Genomic DNA, 20,975 nt, shown 5'->3' with positions numbered 1-20,975 from the left:
TTGTACATTTAATATATATTTTATGTTCATTATACATTTATTTTTTTCACTTTTCTTTAATTATTTTTAGTGAAGCCTATATTCTCATATATATTGACTTTTTTCTAATTTGGCCTAATGGTTAGGTGTTAGGGCTTTCCATAAACTGGGTTTATGTTTGGTTCCAGCTTTCTGAGGACCAGGGATAGAGAGCTGGAGTCTCTAAAAGAGCCACAACAGGCTGTGTACGCTGTGGCGCCTGCGTGTGCGCTCGCACAGATGATCATACTGCTTGAAGGGTTCCATTCCTTTAGCGTTATAAGAAAACCCACAGATTATGGTGATCTGTGGATTTTCTTAACCCCTTAAATGCAAAGGACAAGTGGGACTTGTCCTTAGCACTTTAGGGTGTCATCTAGAGCATGAGTCCCACACATCCTTTAGCACTCAAGAGGTTAACTTAAGAATTTTAGAACGTAGTATGTATTGTTAGCCAAATAATTTAAAAATTGATTGTCATATTTGATCTTGGTGGTTTGGACCTTGATGGATTCTGTATCCAATTCATCACTTTTGGAATGTATATGTCACAGGAAAGGAACATTTTCTTATCGGAAAGGAAGTTACTCCTTCTCAGAGCAGGTGCTGTCTCTTAAAATACACTGAGAAGCAAGTCAACCCCTAAGCTAATGTAATAAAATTGTAGCATTTCTTGTCTAGTTCTGTCTGTCACAATCCTACACTTAGATAGACCATTGCAATAGACCTGTTAGGTTTGACGCTGAGTGATGGATGTTCCAGTAAATTTATTGGTCAGTCCAAACATGGTGGGAATATCATCATTCATATGAAGGAGTAAAATGTAGTTATGATTTACCTCATGAATTTTATTTCTGTAATACTTTACTAATCAACATTGTCAGTAAAGTCTATGTGTCATCACTCCCTATGTTCCTCCATCCACAGAGCGGGTCAGTAAGCCTAAGGTCACAGCCTCTACCTCCCTTCCCAAGGAAAATTGCCCATTCATCCTGACATGTGACACCTCTAATGCGGAGAGGATACTATGGACCAAGGACCGTGTCAGCCTCCCTTGTGGACTCATCTTATCAGAAGATAACAGGACTGTCACTTTCCACATTGTTAAACTAGCAGACTCTGGAGAATATCTATGTGAGGCTGAGAATCCAGTCAGTAAGAACATCAGTGATCCCTACACACTAACCGTATCCTGTGAGTACTTGTGAGATTACTGGTTGTGTTCAGTAAACTGACTACATAGTGCTCCTTATGCTGTATAATCCATTTTTGTAAATAGACTAGTATGTACTAACTCAGTGAGGGGTAATATGTAGTAGGTGGAGGACCACAGGAGTGGCCTTCCAGACTTCAAAAGGGCTGCACAGAGAAAAGTGGGCGAGCACAGAGCCCTCCCTTCTCCTCCAGGTGTGCTGTGTGACCTCCCTGCGCTGGGCAGAGGAGGTCATGTGATGTGGAAGTTGACTGCTCCCGTTCTAACAAGATTGGGAGCGGAATTGCCTCACCTGTTGCTTCAATAATATGATGAATGTACCACACTGTCATACTACCAGTAATTTGTCTTAAAATAATTCTCTATATTTTGCTGTTTTGAATGTTTGCCAGGCTCTCATATTATAGAAATACACTTACATTTGTAGTAGTTTCTAGTTACTATTTATTCATTTCTTTAATAGTGTGCATAGAATTTTACAAACAGAAATCATTCATGCTTCCTTTACACAGATCTTGCTACATTCTCACATTTTCACACAGGAACTCTCCCATAGGGGGGGTTGGTTTATCTCCTGTCTGCAAGAAACTATGCCCATGACCTTAGAATATGGCAAACAATGGATAACTCCTACAAACTAGCTGTATCTAAACTGTCTTTGAGCTATGAGAGAATAAAATGGCTATAAGGCAACAAGATGACGTCAGCTTAGCAAAATCACATTTCTCAATGTCATACAGACCCGAGAATCCATTGAATAAGAGAGACCATATGTAACCAATATACAACTCTCATAGAGTATGTCCAGTCTATAATACAGTCCTGTATAGGTGAATCAGACTTTCTTGCAGTATTTTGCTCACCAGTTAGATACAAATCACATCCTTACTCTATTAAAATGAATGTTTGGAGCTGTTACATGCGCTATCGCTTTGTGTTGAGTGTCAATCATAATGAGCACTGAAGTCTACTTCATCTGTATAGCCTGAGACAACAGTCCTAAAATAAATAGCAGCTTCGTAGGTGTTAACACTTCTCAAGGATCAGACAGTGATGGTTACTAATAGCTGAAACGTATGCATTATTAAGTGCTTTATCCATTTAAAAGGAAATATTTGAAAAGCAAAATCTTGATATTAAGAATTGCTGTATATTTTGATCATCATTAAAAGCATAGAGCCCAGTTTCTGCATTCAGTTACCATCATGAATGTATAAATGTTTCTGGTGAGAGTGTATGTTGGTCCTAACATCAAACGCTGCCTTTTACTATTTTGACATAGCATATTTTTGTTGTTGCAGATGGCCTGCAGAATGTGCAAATAACAGGCCAATTAGATGTGCGTGTTGGGTCGGTCATCTCATTAAGATGCTCTACCGATTCTGTCCCACCTCCCAGCTACCAATGGAAATTCAATTCCACCGATTTAAATATAACACAAAATACGCTCCGCGTTGATCGTGTTTCACTTAAAAGACGGGGAACTTATATCTGTGAGGTGAATAACTCGGTGACACTGCGTACTGCTACTGCCTTTGTATATGTCAATGTCTCGTCGGGTAAGTTCATAAAGACTTTTTCCAACCTAGGACCAGGTAAACTTGGTGCATCAGAGCTTACATTTAGTAAGACCCATGAAACCTGTTTATTCATAAAATGCAGTGTAAAACATGTGAATCACTGACTTTCCCTATAAATAGTAATAAAAACAACACAGCATAAAAACAATAATTTTTTTAGTTGCAAAGGATATTTGAACAATATTTAGGGTGTTTTGTGGTTGCTGTATTCAAATATGGAAATAGTTTTTTCGGATTGGCTCTGGTACTTGAGATAATGGCTATTAATTAATTAATTAATTAATTAATTTAATTTCCTCAATTAATAGGGAACGTAGCCATAACGTGTGCATATGGAAATCTACCAAAATATTATAGAAGGTGAGATATCCTAGGTGTTCATTCCGCAATAATTCTAATATTTCCCCTTGGTATATAAGTGACTCTCAATCAAAAGGGAGAACAGGTAGCACTCTACTCTATTTAGGGGCAAGAGCAGCTTCACTACAGGGGATATCCCCTTCCCTAGTAAAATAATGAATTTATTTAATGATAGCGCTCAATTGCCCTATATCAATGGGTGTGAGGTATGAATAACTATAAAAAGGGCATAAGCTACACTTAATTATACCAAGATGTACATAAATTAATCATATAAAATATATAAGAAATGGTCTGATAATTATTATGCTGTTAAAAGGTGAAAACAGCAGATGTAGATTGAAATGACAAACATTTAATTGCACATTACACAAAATGGTTAAAATATGATCAATCACACAAAAAAAAAAAAGAGAGAAATATTAATAAAATATAGGGATGATAATGCTACCACATCAAACAAAGGCACATCATCAATATATATAAAAAAAGATCCAATGTCCAATATCGCAACATAAGTATGTCCAATAGATTTTTGTATGATATGAGCCCGGAAGAACTTAGAGGAAATGGGATAAGATAGAGTCTGTATGGTAGGTCCAATAGGAAGAGTCTTTGACCAACCTTTTAAAACCAGTCCAGTAGTTCTCCTTTGGATGTTTCCTGGTCATCAAAAAGGTGGGTCCCGGTGTACAAACAATAGCGCTTCAAAGTGTACGTTATGCCCTTTTTATAGTTATTCATACCTCACACCCATTGATATAGGGCAATTGAGCGCTTTCATTATATAAATTCATATAAGTGGCTCTGCCTGACTATTACATTTTTTGCATTTTCATATTTTTCAATGCAGTACCAATTATCTCAAAAATTAGAGCAAAAGTAGCAAAACTGATGTCCTATTCGGAATCAGCACCCCAAAGTTACCCCAAAATCACTCTGTTAATGATTGGCAATAAAATGAGTGTTGACCGGTGTAATCTATATCTGTCACATTACGAAGCCTATGGGCTATTTAATCAGCATTCCATTTTCCAGATGGTGTTTGTGGTAAAGATGTATTTTCTATTCTAATTGTATTGGTTTCATCTATACCTCATAGCCCCCTAACAGGGCATGTTTTCCATATCTCCTTGCTGGAGCACAGGTGTATTCATTACTGGCTGACACATTGTAGCAGATCCACAGGTGGTACTAATTATTACACTTGTCACCTGGACAATCTAATGTGTTAGAAAGCCATAAGGACTGTGTTGGGGAAATCTTGGTCAATACGAAAGAAATGAAAATTCTAATCCTCTCCTTTAGGGTTTGTACCTCTTTTCGTCTTTATCAAACCACCAAGTATTAAACTGTTTACCTCATTTAATAAAATGCACTTTTATTATTAATCAGCTTTTTCTACAGTGTTATTATATAATGCATTACAAACATTTTTTTTGTCAGAATGTTCACCAACAACATCTGGGTGGAATATAGGATCTGTCATTGGAATTGTAGTTGCTGTGTTGCTATTGGCGGTTCTTGTAACTCTGTTAGTCTACTTATTCCTTATGAGCAAACAGCACAAAAAGTAAGTATTCTCCATGTAATAAAATCTCAAACCAATCAGTCTAAGTAGATGACCAAGAACGTTGTCGCTTTTGCAGGATTACTGTTTTCTAGTTTCCTCCTCTGTTATCCTTCACCGTATCCCATGGTTCACCCTGCTACCTTTCCTTCTTATAGTTCCCAATTGTTTCTAAGTTCCAGAGATGGTTCTGTGGTTTTGTAGATTTGCCCCTGAAAAATTTGCCTGGAAAGGTCCCCGTTTTCAGTACTGATCAATAGAAACTCCTCTTAGATTGTATGCTGATTGGAAATCGTGTTACCTATTCTTGTCTGTTGATTATACGTTGATATTTATGGAAGAAGGGTATTTAATACATGCACTATATACATGCTCCTTCTCAAAAGCAAATTGTTCTGGAAAAGAACATAAAAATTGCTCAACATGTATTCTCTGATGAACATACTGTTTTTTTTCCAGGCCATCTAATAACATTTATTCAGTGGCGGAAATCCCATCTAGAAATGGTGAGTTACATCACCCATAACTGTCTTCAGTGTTCAAAATGTAAGATGACATCCATGCAGCATCAATACGGCAGTGGATATTAGAATGGTATTATAAATTTGTTGAATTAAAACTGTTGGGTTTCGCTTAAAAAACCTTTCAAAACTGATCATTATCTATAGGCAACATCCCCACTTTTTCAAACCTGCAGCTTAGTAAATCTAGCCCTTAGTATTATATTGAAAGTAAGTTAATCAAATTTATTTAGAAATATATGAATAATAAAGGGGATATTTGTAGACCATTGCTGAAATAGATAAGTAAAGGTCAATCAATCATATTTAAATGGCAAACTGCTAAATAAAGCATACATAAAACGAGCGATGGTATACCAGTAATATCCAGCAAATTATCACAAAATCACCACCTACATCTGGCTAAACAGTAGTTCCTTGACTACTAACCGGCCACTTACTGGCATCGGTGGTCCTGCCCACAAATTCAAACAATATTTTTATCCTCTACCCTAGCACTACAAAACCAATCACAACACAACAAACCATTTATCACACCCATTTTGGTACACCTGTGTGTGTGTGTGCTAGAAGAAGTACCCAGAGGGAATTTAACCCTGTCAGCTTCCTGCTGCAGACTAGCTGTGTTTTTAGCTGTTTTCCTATAGCAGAGGTGTGACAAATAAGCCTCTTTGTCACAATATATATATATATATATATATATATATATATATATATATATATAATATATATATATATGTATTTATTTATTAGAACTGGGTGACCTTGGCTCTTCTCCAGAGCCCACCTGTTATACAGTCTTTAGATGCTCAGATTCACGTGATTGAGTCTGAGTGACTCAAAGTGAGCTCCTGAGTTGGCATTTGCATTGGTATATTACTAGAATCAACCACCAGCAAGTTACCCTCAGCAGAGAGGGTAACTTGATGATATCATTATCATTATAAAACGTCTCATTCTAATGCTTCTTAAAAACAAGAACATGCGGCTTTGTGTAACTCTTTGTGATCACAATGCACTACTGTGGAGAATGCAGTATTTGTGTGACTAACCTAGAGGATCTTGAGGATTAAACCAGTGTATTGTGATAATGTCATTAAGGTAGTACAGACCATTGATATGAGGAAGTGGAATGTAGATGTAAGGGATGGAGTTTCAGTTGATATTGGACTGAGGTGTTTTCTTCCTGATTTAGTTCTGGTTTCTGTCTTTCTCTATCTAGAGAAGTGTTTTCTATATCTAATCAAAATGCTAAAGCAAAGTATCCAAAATTGTAACCCAAACTCCATGTCATGGACTAGAATAATCGGTCGCATACACAGCTCGCCAACTCACCAATCATAACACACACCCAATTACAGGTATACCCCCATACTAACACTCTCACCAGACTAGCTCAGACCTTCCTGATCTGGCACACAGGTAAAACCTTATTATTCTCAAGCCCCTTTCCCAGGGCTCTCATTCCTACCCTGCTCCAACCTCCCTCCTGTGAAAACCCCCGGATTCTAATCAAACTCCTGCTCTTATCCTCCTACTTCACTCAAGCGACAAAAGTAAGCTCAATTCCCAGACTAAATTAGTAATAACACGCCAGCTGCTGATACCAAAACCATAACCTATGGATCAATGACCTGGTCACTTTTGCTAGTATTTAATATAAGCACAAAACAAAGTGTATATTCCAAACAAAGGAAAAATCAGCAGAACAATCAACTCAGGCTCTTGTAAAAACAAAAGTATATTACACTTTGTAAGCTTTATTTTATATATATATATATATATATATATATATATATATATATATATATATATATATAAAGGGCTAGATAGTGCTGTTCATAATCATCATTGCACAGTTTCCAGTCCTCGCAAATGATATGTCTCCAAAAAGGTTGATCTGGGAGTGTGTCTAATTGAGTTGCTTTTACGTGAAAACGCCCATACTGTAATTGGCTTACACCTGACCTTTCTTTTTTTTGCCTCTCCAGGTGTAAGGGGTCACAAGTTGAAAATATTTAAATGTCTATATATGGACACATGTGTATGATTTTTTTTTAGTACATAAACGCAGCACAGAAATGCAGACGGAAAAACAGACCAACATTGAAATTGAAATTAGACCAATTTTGTGTAGTCCCTAATATCCGGGACAGTCCCATCTTTTCAAGATTTGTCCCTGGTACTTTTCCAATTTTGACCAAGTGTACCTCTTATTCACCATACTGGTTGGATTTTTTTTTTACTATCTATTCTTATTCTATGAGTTTTATATTTTAATATTATTGAAGAGGCTTCTCAAAAATACAAATAATGCATTCTTGCATACACCTGATTAGCACCTTGATGATTTTGCTCCATGTCTTTTATCCGAGATTTTTCTTGTAATTCAGCAATAAACAACCACAGACTGCCAACTCCTTCATTACTGTTTATTGTCTCATTTAGGAAAAGAGAGAGTGTCACAATTATAATGATTTTATTAATAGTTTACTTTATTTTCTTTTAGGTCAGGCCAACACAATGACCATGGTAAGTAGACACATTATTGTTATATAGTAATATTATTATTATTATTAATGTTGACATTCAGTATCAGTGGGGCAGATTAGGCATTAGTACATGTCAAATCCAAAGTATGCTACCAATGGATCAAAGCTAGGGAACAGAAAACACACTATGTTGCTGTTGTATCATATATCTAAAATAATTGGCACTATAAATCTGCCATTATATGGTTTTAGCCTTGCAGAGTAAAAGTTACATTGTTATCTAAAATAAACTACCTCTACTAGCACCTCTCTTATCTTTTAAGCATGTTGTACACATGTCCTGGAACTTTGTCACATACTCATTATTTTCTTGCTAACTTCTAAATTATATTTGAAGCAATCTTAAAAGGCACAACACACAATATTAAATCACTTGTATATTTACATTTCTCAGTACATGTATGTTGGTACAGAGAGGGAGGAAATATTTCAGCAGGTTAGGAGATAGGTCCCCTTTTTATTTGTTCTGCTTTTCTGTAATGTTTTCTTTGTAGTATAGTCCAGCCTTTATTTACACTTTACTTCTGTACAGGGGCAGAACAGTACTGTTATTAATGCATATAGTAGCCGAGGAAGCAGCATTATGCAGAAAACAAAACCTCCTCCTATGCAAGGATAGATATAAATGTTTCTTCCAGCAAATTCACAAATAGATTAGTTAAACTTTGTCTTAGACATGGGGGTAAATGTATCAAGCTCCGATTTTGAAAATCCAGCGATTTTCACGCAAGTGTTTCATCTCGAAGGTGTATTAAAGTGAGATTTCATGTAAAATCTCCAGAGATGTATTTCTGTCAAAATCACTATACAAGTCTCAAATGTACAAAGCTGCGATTAAACAAACTCTCCTGAGTTTGCTGTAAAAATTTCCAGATACAACACGCTGCATCCTAGCAGCGTGATTAGTAAACACATCACTGTTACACTGTCTGTCTATATAGCCGTGGGGACCCCCGCCCGACCACTATTAACCCTAGTGCTGCCAGCCCACTGCTGGTTGTGTGAAAATCGGGGAAAAAGTTGCTTGGGGTCACCCTGATTTTCACACAACCAACACTAGGCAAAGCAGGCTGGGGTTGGCGGCACTATAGCAGAGGGACACGCGGCAGAGGTTCCCCTGCCATAATGACAATCAACCCCAGGCTGTTCAGCGCTGGGCTGGATTCCCTAGGGAATAGAGTCCACCGAAAAAAATGAGCGGGCCCCCCTCTAGGAATAACAATGTTACAAAAACAAACTGACGCCATTTTGTTTTGTGTCGCAGCCATGCCAGGGTGCCCTAAACAGTCTGGGCATGCTGATGCTTTTATAACTACAAGCACCAGCATACCCATGGTAGTCAGGGCATGCTGGCTCTTGGAGAACCACAAGTGGGCAGATTCGGGAAAATGCCCTACGCTTCCGGGAGTCCGAACCAGAATTCTTTATACATAACTATAAAGATGGGGTGTGCTGACCAGGGCCGTAACTAGGGTTCGGAGGTTAGGGGCAAATACTCATGGTGCAATGCTAAAGGGGGTGTAGGAACATGGATATTTTAGATTTATTGTGTTACAGCTAAGGGCTAGGGGTGTCAATTTTCCTTCTTGCCCCAGGCACTAACAACTCTAGCTATGACCCTGGTGCCGACAGCTGAACCAAGATGGTGATTGCTGAGCGGCCCAGAAGAAAAATAGGTCATGTTAAGCATTCCTAATCGAAGTATATTAATAAAGGCTCCATTTTTTATTGAGGACATATTTAAACACAATTATTGCACGTGGTATCACCTCTATCATGAAGTAGGAAATCAATGAAATGTGATGGAAAGTTGGTCATTTCTAAAAAAAGATCAGGCCATGGTTATCTAATTGCACATAGAAATGGTGCAAATGAGTTTATAGACAGCTATGCAGAATACCATGAAAAGTCACTTTGGGATAACCATGGCTACATCAGTGTGGCTAATCAGTGAAAAGGTCATGTAGAGCAACCAGCGACATAGAGGTCATGTCAGGAGCATTAGCGATAATACTATATACAAAATGAGAAACAGAGCTAGTAGCGGAAGGACAATGCAGTGACGATTATGTCTTAGCAAATGACCATCTGGAATAGTCAGATTTTTGGTAACCTGTGTTTATATTTCATTTCAAGAACAGCCGGAACTACAATATGCCGATATTGAGTTAAATATAAACATACCAAGAAAACAACAGGTATAGAATGGTAATAGTATACAATGTTACTATTGGTAAAGGTAATATTATACAATATATACATTCCTTCACTTATCCTAAATGCAAACGGGCAACTTAAATAAATCCGTAAATGAAGATATCCTTTCATTACTGTACTTCCTCCTGACTAGTTCTGCCGTCAGTATATTCCTAGTTTCCTCTTTGTAGTAAATACAGCAACTTCTACGTACATTATAGACATTGATTAATCTCAGAAATGTTATCTTTTTATAACCGGTGCATTTATTTTCATTTTAGCAACCGCCTGGGTCATTAGGTGAAAACGGGAGCCCCCAGGGACAGCCTCACCCTGAGACCGTTGTGTACTCTGAATTAAGGTTACAGTGACCCCCTGCCTCCTGAATGGGAAATAATGCACAATTATTTCTACACTTGTTTAATTTTATTACACGTCTCTACCACTTGTCTTTGTATTTCTGGCCGGTCACACACAACAGACTGGTAACGTAAAATGTGTATTTTCAACTAAACTCTGGATGCCACTAACTAGTGCAGAATGTGAGCTGTTGCAAGATACTGTATGTGTGTCCGTTTATACTGCTGCTTACCTTGTATCTTTTATTACTTTGGTACAGCTTTTACTTTTATGTAGCTATTTAATGATCATTTTTGCCTACAATACTTAACAATGTTTTTACATATTTGTCTGTCTGTTTCCTTATTGACAATATGTTGCTCTGAATGCACCGTTCTAACGGGGACTGTTTGTTTTTTAAGCAACATTTTCCCGATGGAAAAAAACCCCCAAGGGGTATATTTACTAAACTGCGGGTTTGAAAAAGTGGAGATGTTGCCTGTAGCAACCAATCAGATTATACTTATCATTTATTTAGTACATTCTATAAAATAACAGCTAGAATCTGATTGGTTGCTACAGGCAACATCTCCACCCTTTCAAACCTGCAGTTTAGAAAAGATACCCCCAAGTGTTGTAAAAGTGGAAGTCAAAAGAGAGATCTTGTAGGTAACTGATTGCAGGAAAGACATTTATTTAAAACTGCAGTTGATCAAAACAACATGATACTTTCTGGATGTGGGAATGTATGGGTTTAAATCATACTTGCCAACTAGCAATTTTTTTTCCGGGATGTCCAAGAACAAGTGGACATGTAGGAGCGGGGCTTGGCAAATTTGTCATCGGCCCGCCCCCTAAACTGTCATCACCATTTTTGGCCTATAACAGCAGGGTGTGAGGCCACGATGATGCTTGAATCTCTTCAATAAGTCCCGCTCCCTCCATTTAACTTACTGATCTGGCCGGGATCTGGGAGGTTGCCATGCTCTCCCAGGAGTCCGGAAGAACGCCCAGAAATTAAGAAGTCTCCTGAACATTCTGAGAAGAGTAGAAAACTATGGTTTACATTTAATATCTCTTGTTTCACTGTTTTATTATGTGGCATAACTGTCAGAATCAAAAACCCAAATGAAGTGCAAGAAGGGGATTTAAAGAATGGTACAGAAGGCAGCATTGTGTATCAATTGGACGTGTGTCGAATTTGTTTCTCGTACTTCGTTACAATTTCATTGTCATGTTTAAAGTGTGCATGTTGGTATTCTGTAATAATAAAGGGTAATTATCGCCAAAAAGTGTAAAATATTGTTTCTTAATTTATTTATTATATCGGATTAGTGTGTACGCTGCAGAGATGAATGAGTATCGTTCCAAAGCACATCGTATTATTTAATTTTATTTTTTAACTGAACTAAAATCTCGTTCATCAATGAGACGATGCTGTTCCAATCCTGCAGTGTGTCTGCACTCACGACCAGCAGTGTCCATAGATCTCTATGGTGTGTACAGAGTCACAATCTTTTCAGCCAATGACAGATGAAGAGCACAGATCTGAAGGTAAATCATGTAAAATGTGTATAATGTGTACACATGAATCAGCTGCTGATCGGGACTTTTTTTTTTTTTATTAATTGGTAAAATCGTTAAGGATACCACATCAGAAGAAATGTTGTACAGTGAGTACCCAGCCTAATTCAATGCGGCACAACATGGCAAAATTAATATCATACCTACTGTACAATATTTGAGGTCATAAGTGTACATAACACCCTGTTTTTTTCTTAAACTTTTAATGCACAAAATAATGTAGACTTTAAAAACCTAATCCATGAGTTGATTTTAATTTTGAATTCAAATATTTGTATTATGAAGCTATATGTTTTTCAATAGATAACACTGTAAAATTTAAGATAAAGTAGTTATGGAAAATGCAACATAACAGTGCACCCAGGTAGAAAACATGCTGTAATATTGTACAACACTGTATTGTAGGTGCTGACGTATGGATTCCTCAGGAGCAGAGATGCGACATACACAGAACACAACACTACACTTCGGTAGATCCATTCCATTTTTGTTTCATTTATTTGTGGGGCACTGTTAGGATTCCTAGTGCATTCAAGAAGCAGCAACAGAAGTATGATAAACCAAATGACTTTATGCAGGCAAAATACATAAACAGGAATTCAGTTCCTGGGATATGTAGATTTCCAGGTTGCAGTATAACTCAAATCCACAGATATGAACAGGTGAGATCAATGGCAGAAAAAGTCCACAGAGCAACAGGTTCCAAGTAATGACTGATACAGATAAATAGCAGGGACAAGTATAATGAGTTACTCCAGTCCAGGAGGCACAAGGCTGTCCACAGACAAACTGAGTCCAGTGATCAAGCAGAGATCAGGTTAAGCAGAATCCAATAGCCAGGCAGAAGTCTGGGTCACAAGCGAAATAGCATAGTCCAGTAATCAAGCCATGGTCAGGGCAGCAGGCAAAACAAGCAGGGTTTAGGAATCAGGCAGAGGGTCACAACAGGAGATCAACAGCAGAAGCACAAACACTTGAAAAGAGAGGAACCAGCAGCAGCCAGGGATTAAAGATGAACTGCACAGAGCAGAGCTTGAGGCAGGTATTTCAAGCTGTGGAACAGGTGCAGTTCTAATCAGGCATCGGGCAAGGGGATTAACTCCTACAGACATGGTGAAAAGTTCAGGAACAGAACAGCAGCACCTCTGGTGGATTTGAGGTACTGCTGCTACATACAAAGAATAGAGTTGTGACAGGCGCCATAAGGAACAGTTGCATTTGTCTCTTATGGTCAGTTCAACAAGGTTCTGCATGCTCTGGCAGACATTGTCAGCTGTGGACGGGTCGGCGATTGTAGTTCTACAAGCACCAGCATGCCCAAGCAATCAATGGCTGTCAGAACTTGCTGGGACTTGTAGTTCCATAAATGTGCTTAACCCATTATCCTGGCGGCCACCACACAGGCATTCCAGGTGAAGTCCTAGCGATATTCAGCACAGGGTCTACCCTAGGAGTTCCACGCATTTTGTGTCCGTGTGTATTCTGTAGGAAATCCAGTCTTGTGGTGACAGCTCTATGGCTGGTATTACATTATGACAGAGGGACCACATGCTGTGGGTCTCTGTGTGATAGTGTGACCAGCCGAACCTCACATAGCCTGGTGCCAGCTGTCGATTTTGCAGGGGTGCCATGTGCTGTTGTCCTCTAACATTAACAGTAACCAGCCCAAGGGTGGTGGGGGGGCACACTGTTCATTTTATTTTTTATTTTTTTAAGAGGAGTTGGTTTTCAGAATGAATGATATTCACGATGTGCAGTAACAGTCCCCGAAAGCACATTATACTGGTACTACATGCAAATGAGTAATGCCGATTTAGACGACTGCCATATAGTATTGCAATACAAAATTAGAACTCAGCGCATCACAATATAAACACATTGCTTTATTCCTAAGTGTCAACTACATCTGTACACATTAGATTATTTACAACGTGGTAAAAATTTTACTTGTTAATACAACCAAACCACTGCGGCTCTTTGAAAGGGGAAATTGCTGCACACAACCATAAAAACACAAACCATACAAGAAACAGCTGTGATATAGTTAGTCGGTGGGATAAAAATAAAATAAATACTTAGTAGTAATCGCTACTTCCTCCAAAATAAATTGAAAACGTCTAGTTCACGTATGAAAAAAAAAATTCAGATTGAAAGGAATTGACTTACTTAAAATAAAATCTTATACATGTAATCAGATATCTCAAACAATTATAAACAAACAGTCACTCTTAAAAAAATAATAATATTAGAGGTATTCAAGAAGACACACGCGGACTGCATCCGTGTCGATCAGATATATTAATAATCTTACAGTCGTGGAATATTAACTTTTGTAAATGTAGACCAGACACATCAAGTACTTTTAGTAGAGTTAGAGGTATGATTTTTTTTTTATATTAGGAACCCTCCCTGGTTAGTCATTTAGATTCACTCTGATAGAGAATGTATCTAACTGTCAATTATTTGTAGAATACAGTTTTGCATTTGGTTCTATGGGCAGCACAGGGGCTTATGTGCTTAAAAAAACATATATGTATGCCCCAAAAATAGGGACTCTCATTGATTAGAGTTAGGACTTCCCTATTAGCAGAAGCGCCACGACGTGGCGGGTGACTTAGCATGCATTTGCAAATAAAACTTCAGCATTTTTATGTACAAGTAGAAATAGCAGATTGTTACTGGCTATAGCAGTGTGCTGGGGGATTTTCTCCTTATTTGCTCCTTTCAGGATAACCACACCCTTTCAAGCACCTGCTGTTAGCCTATAAATTGATTGAGCAACTTTCCTTTCTGTTTTGGTCAGCTCTTTTGCCTCACAGCACTGGGTTTCCTCCCACACTCCAAATTCATACTAATAGGTTAATTGGCTGCTATTAAATTGCCCTCAGTGTCTCTCGGTGTGTGTGTGTATATATATTAAGGGATTTAGACTCTAAGCTCCAATGGGACTGATGTCAGTTCTCTGTACAGCGCTGCGGAATTAGTGGCGCTATATAAACAAATGATAATAATATTCCTGATCTCATGCTTCCAGAGACCTCAATGGTAAATTTTATGGTAGACAGACAAAATTACTTCAGTCCCTGCCCCATTGGGGCTTACAGTCTAAATTCCCATATATGCACACACAGACACAAAGACAGCGACAGACAGACAGATTATGGTCAATGTTTTAGCAGCCAATTAACCTACCAGTATGTTTTTGGAGTGTGGGATGAAACCAGAGCACCCGAAGGAAACACGGGGAGAACATACAAACTCCAGACAGATAAGGCCATGATCGGAAATGGAACTCATGACCCCAGTGCTGTAAGGCAGAAGTGCTGACCACTTAGCCACTGTGCTGCCCTATTCAGTCAATATTCAGTCAAATTGCATGTTCATTATTTTAAATTTTTATCCCATGAAAAATTTTCATGTCAATAATTTAGGGCACGTCCTCGGTCATCACTGGAGATGAGCTACATGTGAAAGTACTTTTATGGTGGAACAGGCTGTTTTGCAGAGCTGCAAAGTTCAGATAATTTTCAAGTTCTGATTTTACTTTGCAATTCTGCATTTTATGGAATGTATAGTCTAGGAATAGACCTGGGATGATAATGGGCAATTCATTCTGCTGCTTCTTGTTGTTAAAATAGGATTACAAACCCTCAACATCAAATTCCAGTGGCGAAACTTGAGAAATTTCACACCAAATGTGGAATAAGGCAAATATTTTGCAGAACACTTTTGAAAGTTTCTAAGGGGTATATTTACTAAACTGCGGGTTTGAAAAATGGAGATGTTGCCTATAGCAACCGATCAGATTCTAGTTATCATTTGTTTAGTACATTCTACAAAGCGACAACTAGAATCTGATTGGCTGCTATAGGCAACATCTCCACTTTTTTGCTAAACATACCCCTAAGTCTCTAACAGTAGGCTGCTACTCAGTTGATAGACAGTAATCCGCCTGATGCAATGCTGCCATCTTGTTGCCGGCTTTGGCAGGACAATATACATATCACATGTTATTTTATTATGTATTTAGCTCCCACTTGTCTCGATTTTCCTCTGACTTTTTGCACTACATCTCTCTAACTCTCAATTCTTATTTTCCCCATTGTATAAATGTCTTATACGACCAAGACAACAGTATATGGAGCAATATTATTTTGCAATTGTTATTTATTTGGAAAGCAAATTAAAACAATGCATCATATGACCTTTACATAATTATGAGAGCTCTAATCATGACATTATCCTGAGGCATCTGCTGAGTCATGAATTCCTGCAGGACTCTGAGCTCACTAAGTAAGAGCTGGGGAATAACGTGAAATATTGCAGAACTGTTCCTGGTAATCCTACATTCTGATTGGATCAGCCTGCTCTCTGTGCAAAGTATCAGTAATAATAAAGATTATACATAATCCGTTTTTAATAAACATTTTCCTAAACAGTGCTATACAAATAAAGTTAAATAATAATAATAATAAAAATAATAATAAACAGAGCACACGCATCCCTCTCTCCCTTCCCTATTCTCTACAAACAAGAAAATGTGGCAGACAGCCATGACTACTGTTAATAGTTTACGCTGTTGTAAAAACATTGCTAATCTCTGCAAACAGGTGATCCTTATCAGTGCTGTAAATAATATATCTTGTTTCCAGCTAAAAAAGAACAGAGCAATGTGAGGAGTTTGTATGTTCTCCCTGTGTTTGCGTGGGTTTCCTCCGGGTGCTCCGGTTTCCTCCCACACTACAAAAACATACTGGTAGGTTAATTGGCTGTTATCTAAAATTGACCCAAGTCTCTCCCTCTCTGTCTGTCTGGGTCTCCCTCTCTGTCTGTCTATGTGTGAGTGTGTGTCTATATTAGGGAATTTAGATTGTAAGCTCTGATGGGGCAGGGACTGATGTGAATGAGTTCTCTGTACAGCGCTGCGGAATTAGTGGCGCTATATAAATAAATGATGATAATGAAATATCCGAAAATGAGCCTATTAGCAGCCGGAGGATATGAATTTAAACAAACATATTTCAGTGGACTTTATTAGCTTCTACACAACTTAACAGCCTATTCACAAAATTGTCTGTCCTTTTAGTGATTCTGGAAAGAAATCAGAGATATAATTGCAACTATTTAGCTACAAGACCAAGTGCCTCTTGTACCACAAATACATTACTGTGTTGCTCTAAATCTTTGCGCAGCAAATAAAACTTCTCCGGGTAATTTGCACTGGTTTAGCAGTTTCTAAGTTAATCCATTTTGTTATAACTGTTGTCATGTGTTTTACAAGTTGCGTGCAATTACCTTTCACATTCATTAAAAGTGATACAAAAATAAACACAAAATTAGTTTGACGAAACATAAAACTAGTGACAAATCTTCAGCTGATCAAACACAATTTACCATATTTTGTGTGATTACGTGTCAAATATATTGCTTAGCTTCAGTCAGGCTTTCACAAAGTTAGTTTGTCACAATCTTAGTCAGTGTGTCACAAACTGTATCTAAAAAAAAGGTTTAAATGGGAACAATGAAATTAGTTTGCTGATGAGAAAACATTTAAGTTCCGGTATATGTTTTAAACACAAAGTATCTACTGTAAAAAATAAAAACTAGTCCTTTCTTGAAATGAATAAACCATTAAAGTGTTAGCTGTTGGGCCAGAGAAGACCTAGGTTAGCTTCTGCAATTGTTATAATGTTTGACCTTGTTTCTTTTTGATCTACAATAACTACTGTATTTTATAGCTAATCAGGAGCCAATACATACTTATGTACAGACCCCACAACGTCAATTTTAACTTTATGGGGGACCCGAGATGTGTAGCGATAGTCAATAAGGTTCAGCGTATACAGTATAAAATGTACAATGGGTCAGTGGCTGCTGCAGTTTCAATTTTAGGATAACACAGGATGATTTTTTAAAGCAGGGGTGTCCAACCTTTTAGCTTCCCTGGGCCACATTGGAAGATGACGAGTTGGTTTGGGCCACACATAAGATACACTAACAATAACGATAGCTGATCATCCAAAAAACCATTGAAAACATAGTTATATATATATATGAGAAAAAAAGATATATATATATATATATATATATATATATATATATATATATATATATCACTTTTTTTCAAATCCCCCTATACTTACCTTTTAATCGGCTTGTTCTCCTGTCCTCTTCTCTTCTCCAATTCTGTGCTGCTGATTGTTCTTCTCGCGCGGGTGTCTCCTCTGTGCTGCGCTCCGCAATGGATGATGGGCGTGATGACATCACGCCCGACACTCACTGTGAGCACCGCACGGAGAAGGAGACAAGGGAGGAAGCCGGAGTACCAGCTGACGTTACTGCAAGGTAAGTATTTTCTCTTCTTTTTTTTTTTTGCAGGATTTTTTTTTCCATTAACAGCGCTGCCCCCTTGCCACAACCAAAACTCCTTCTGGGCCACATTTACAGGCGTGCTGGGCTAAAGGGTTAAGTATGAACTTGTCTTCTACCAAAACATTTGGCATAAGCAGCAAAATGAGAGGAGTGAGAGATTTAAAAAGAGCTAAAAAAAAGGGGGCGGAGGGTGAGCCCCAAAAATAGAGAGGGGGGGCGGATAATAAGACTGAGCTAGGATTACAGTTCACATGGACTTGGCCCAACAAAGATTTTTTTTTTAATGTTTAATAAAAGATATATATAAACTCTTGCTCCCTCACCACAACAGATGGGAAGCCACAGATTGCCTACGTTTGCACTGACCCAGAGACCTGTGGCCATTAAGGGGTTAACAGAACACGCAGCCGTATTAGAAAACAGTATCTCCTTCTACTAGGAATGTTGTGCCTGGATATCGACCCTCTACATACAGATAGAAGAGTGAGTCATGTATCAGTTTGGAAATGTTGGCATTACTTCCTCCTTTGCATCTGTCAGATATTGGACAGCCCAGTAGAGCCATGTGATAGAACTACAGAGAGAGACAGAGGAGGGGGACAGACGGAGAAGAGGAGCACAAGTTCTAACGAAATGAAAGTTTTTTTTACAGTTAATATAAAGTAAACCTAGTGAATTTAGAGTTATACCGGAGATTAGCAGGATGAGGGATATGTCAGAGTGCCAGGATTAGAGAGAAGGGAAAGTTTGTTGTTAGTTTTATAACTGATCGTTTGTGTTTGTGGACTGGATACAATGTGTTCCCAGAGACAGCACCTCAGTCACTGTGTGATTCTATCAGGTAAGAGACGGGCTCCAGGGTGGGGATGTGATACAGATTATGTTATAGTTGTATATTAGTTTCTTGCATATACTGTATAACAGTGCTCACTGTATTATGCTTTGGACGATCCTGTACACAGGGAATTATATTTGGTCAGGATGATGTGCTGGGGTCAGGCCGCACATTTATCTTCTAATTAGTGATGTTGTCAGTGTTAGGATTTACACGTCTGTAATATAATGTGTGGCATTCAATACAAGTGATGTGTTTGCAAACTGATAATGTAATGTGTGTCCTTACTATGCAGAATATATTTCTGATATGGACTTTTCAGTTGTAGGGAAACTGCAAATCCCAGCATGCTTTGCAAACTTGCAACTACAACTGACCTGTTTAACCTTTTATTCTCCAGCTGTTGTGGAACGACAGAGTTATGCTGGGCCTGTAGTTCTACAAGAGGAGGGGACTCACACGTTGCAAAAAAAAATGGACTGTAGGTTGCTTTCGAATTAAATTAACTCCGTACATTCTTCCAAATTGTTGTGTTTGGACCCTAATGGTCTATTTATCAATAGAAACCTGATTGCGTAGAAAAGGCGTTTTTTTTATTGCCCATGCAAAGGTGTTAACCCTTTAAGGTACAGGGCAAAATGAAGAAAGCACTATCACTGGTGAAAACTTTTGCCCCTAAATCTCCCTGCCCCTCTTCCCTTGCACACTGTTCCTGTTTCAGGACTGATAGTATAGATAAGTGTTTCCCAAACTCAATGCTCAGGTCCCCCTAACAGTGCAGGTTTTCCATATCTCCTTGCTGGAGCACAGGTGTAGTCATTACTGACTGATACATTGTAACAGATCCACAGGTGGTCCTAATTACACTGTGTCAGCCAGTAATGAATACACCTGTGCTCCAGCAAGGAGATATGGAAAACATGCCCTGTTAGGGGTCCCTGAGGATTCAGTTTGGGAAACACTGATATAGATTTATATAGATTAACAAATGTATCAGCTTCCAAAATATAACTGATTGGCTTCTGAACTTTGTAACCTACATTCTCTGACAAATTTTAATGCTTTTGTTGTTATAGAAAGGCCGGAACAGAAAATATACTGAGTAGCGTATCAAAAACGCACTGCTCTGCAGCATTTTAACATCACAAACAAACGCGTGCGGGTGCCTAATTATCAACCCTAAAATTATGTGACAACGTCTGTTTCAGCACGGTCTAGGCAAAATGAATTAACAGGCTGTTTAACAAAACCCTCACACAGGAAATATCAGAGATATCGCCTGTATTAGTCTAAATATTGCAGAATACCGCAGTCTCCATAATTCCCTATGGGGGTTGCAGTCTGAACCAATTTATCAAACTCTATTAATAAATAGACACGTTAAATAATTTCTTATCATTGGGATAAGAATTGATAATTAACGTTCAAAAAAATGTGCATGGTTATAAATAGACCCGGAACCTTTATAAACATCTCTCCTATCCTCTCCGCAACGCCTGGTGGAAGTAGACATTGTTCCTCTTACAATTCTATGCTCTACAAGACAAGACTGTAAGCTCCAATGGGTCAGGGGCTGATGTGAGTGAGTTCTCTGTACAGCGCTGCGGAATCAGTGGCGCTATATAAATAAATGGTGATGATGATGAAGCGTACGTACGTCATCATCATCAACAACATTTATTTATATAGCGCCAGAAAATTCCGTAGCGCTTTGCAATTGGGAACAAACATTAATAAAACAATACTGGGTAATACATACAGACAGAGAGGTAAGAGGGCCCTGTTTGCAAGCTTACAATCTATGTACGTCAAACACAGGACATGAATCGGCCATA

The 20,975-nt window shown here is 38.2% G+C and overlaps 2 protein-coding genes across 3 annotated transcripts in view; both read left to right on the top strand.

The window, feature by feature from the left end:
• Positions 1–20,975, top strand: part of LOC142107491 (cell adhesion molecule CEACAM8-like) — a 368,458-nt gene that overhangs the window by 284,602 nt on the left and 62,881 nt on the right. For both annotated transcript variants that reach the window (XM_075190943.1, XM_075190944.1), the window contains exons 3-6: positions 946–1,212; positions 2,533–2,790; positions 4,618–4,744; positions 5,201–5,251. In XM_075190943.1, coding sequence (XP_075047044.1) covers positions 946–1,212; positions 2,533–2,790; positions 4,618–4,744; positions 5,201–5,251 — 703 coding nt within the window. The remainder of the gene's footprint in view (positions 1–945; positions 1,213–2,532; positions 2,791–4,617; positions 4,745–5,200; positions 5,252–20,975) is intronic.
• LOC142107490 (cell adhesion molecule CEACAM8-like) overlaps positions 18,840–20,975 on the top strand; it is a 119,542-nt gene continuing 117,406 nt past the window's right edge. The window contains exon 1 of the mRNA XM_075190939.1: positions 18,840–19,146. Within this exon, the coding sequence (XP_075047040.1) occupies positions 19,101–19,146 (46 nt within the window). The 5' untranslated portion in view covers positions 18,840–19,100. The remainder of the gene's footprint in view (positions 19,147–20,975) is intronic.

The sequence above is a fragment of the Mixophyes fleayi genome, chromosome 11 (genome assembly GCF_038048845.1).
Source record: "Mixophyes fleayi isolate aMixFle1 chromosome 11, aMixFle1.hap1, whole genome shotgun sequence".
In the NCBI taxonomy this organism is placed as follows: domain Eukaryota; kingdom Metazoa; phylum Chordata; class Amphibia; order Anura; family Limnodynastidae; genus Mixophyes; species Mixophyes fleayi.
The sequence above is the reverse complement of the archived record's forward strand: the minus strand, read 5'-3'. Positions and strand labels throughout refer to the sequence as shown.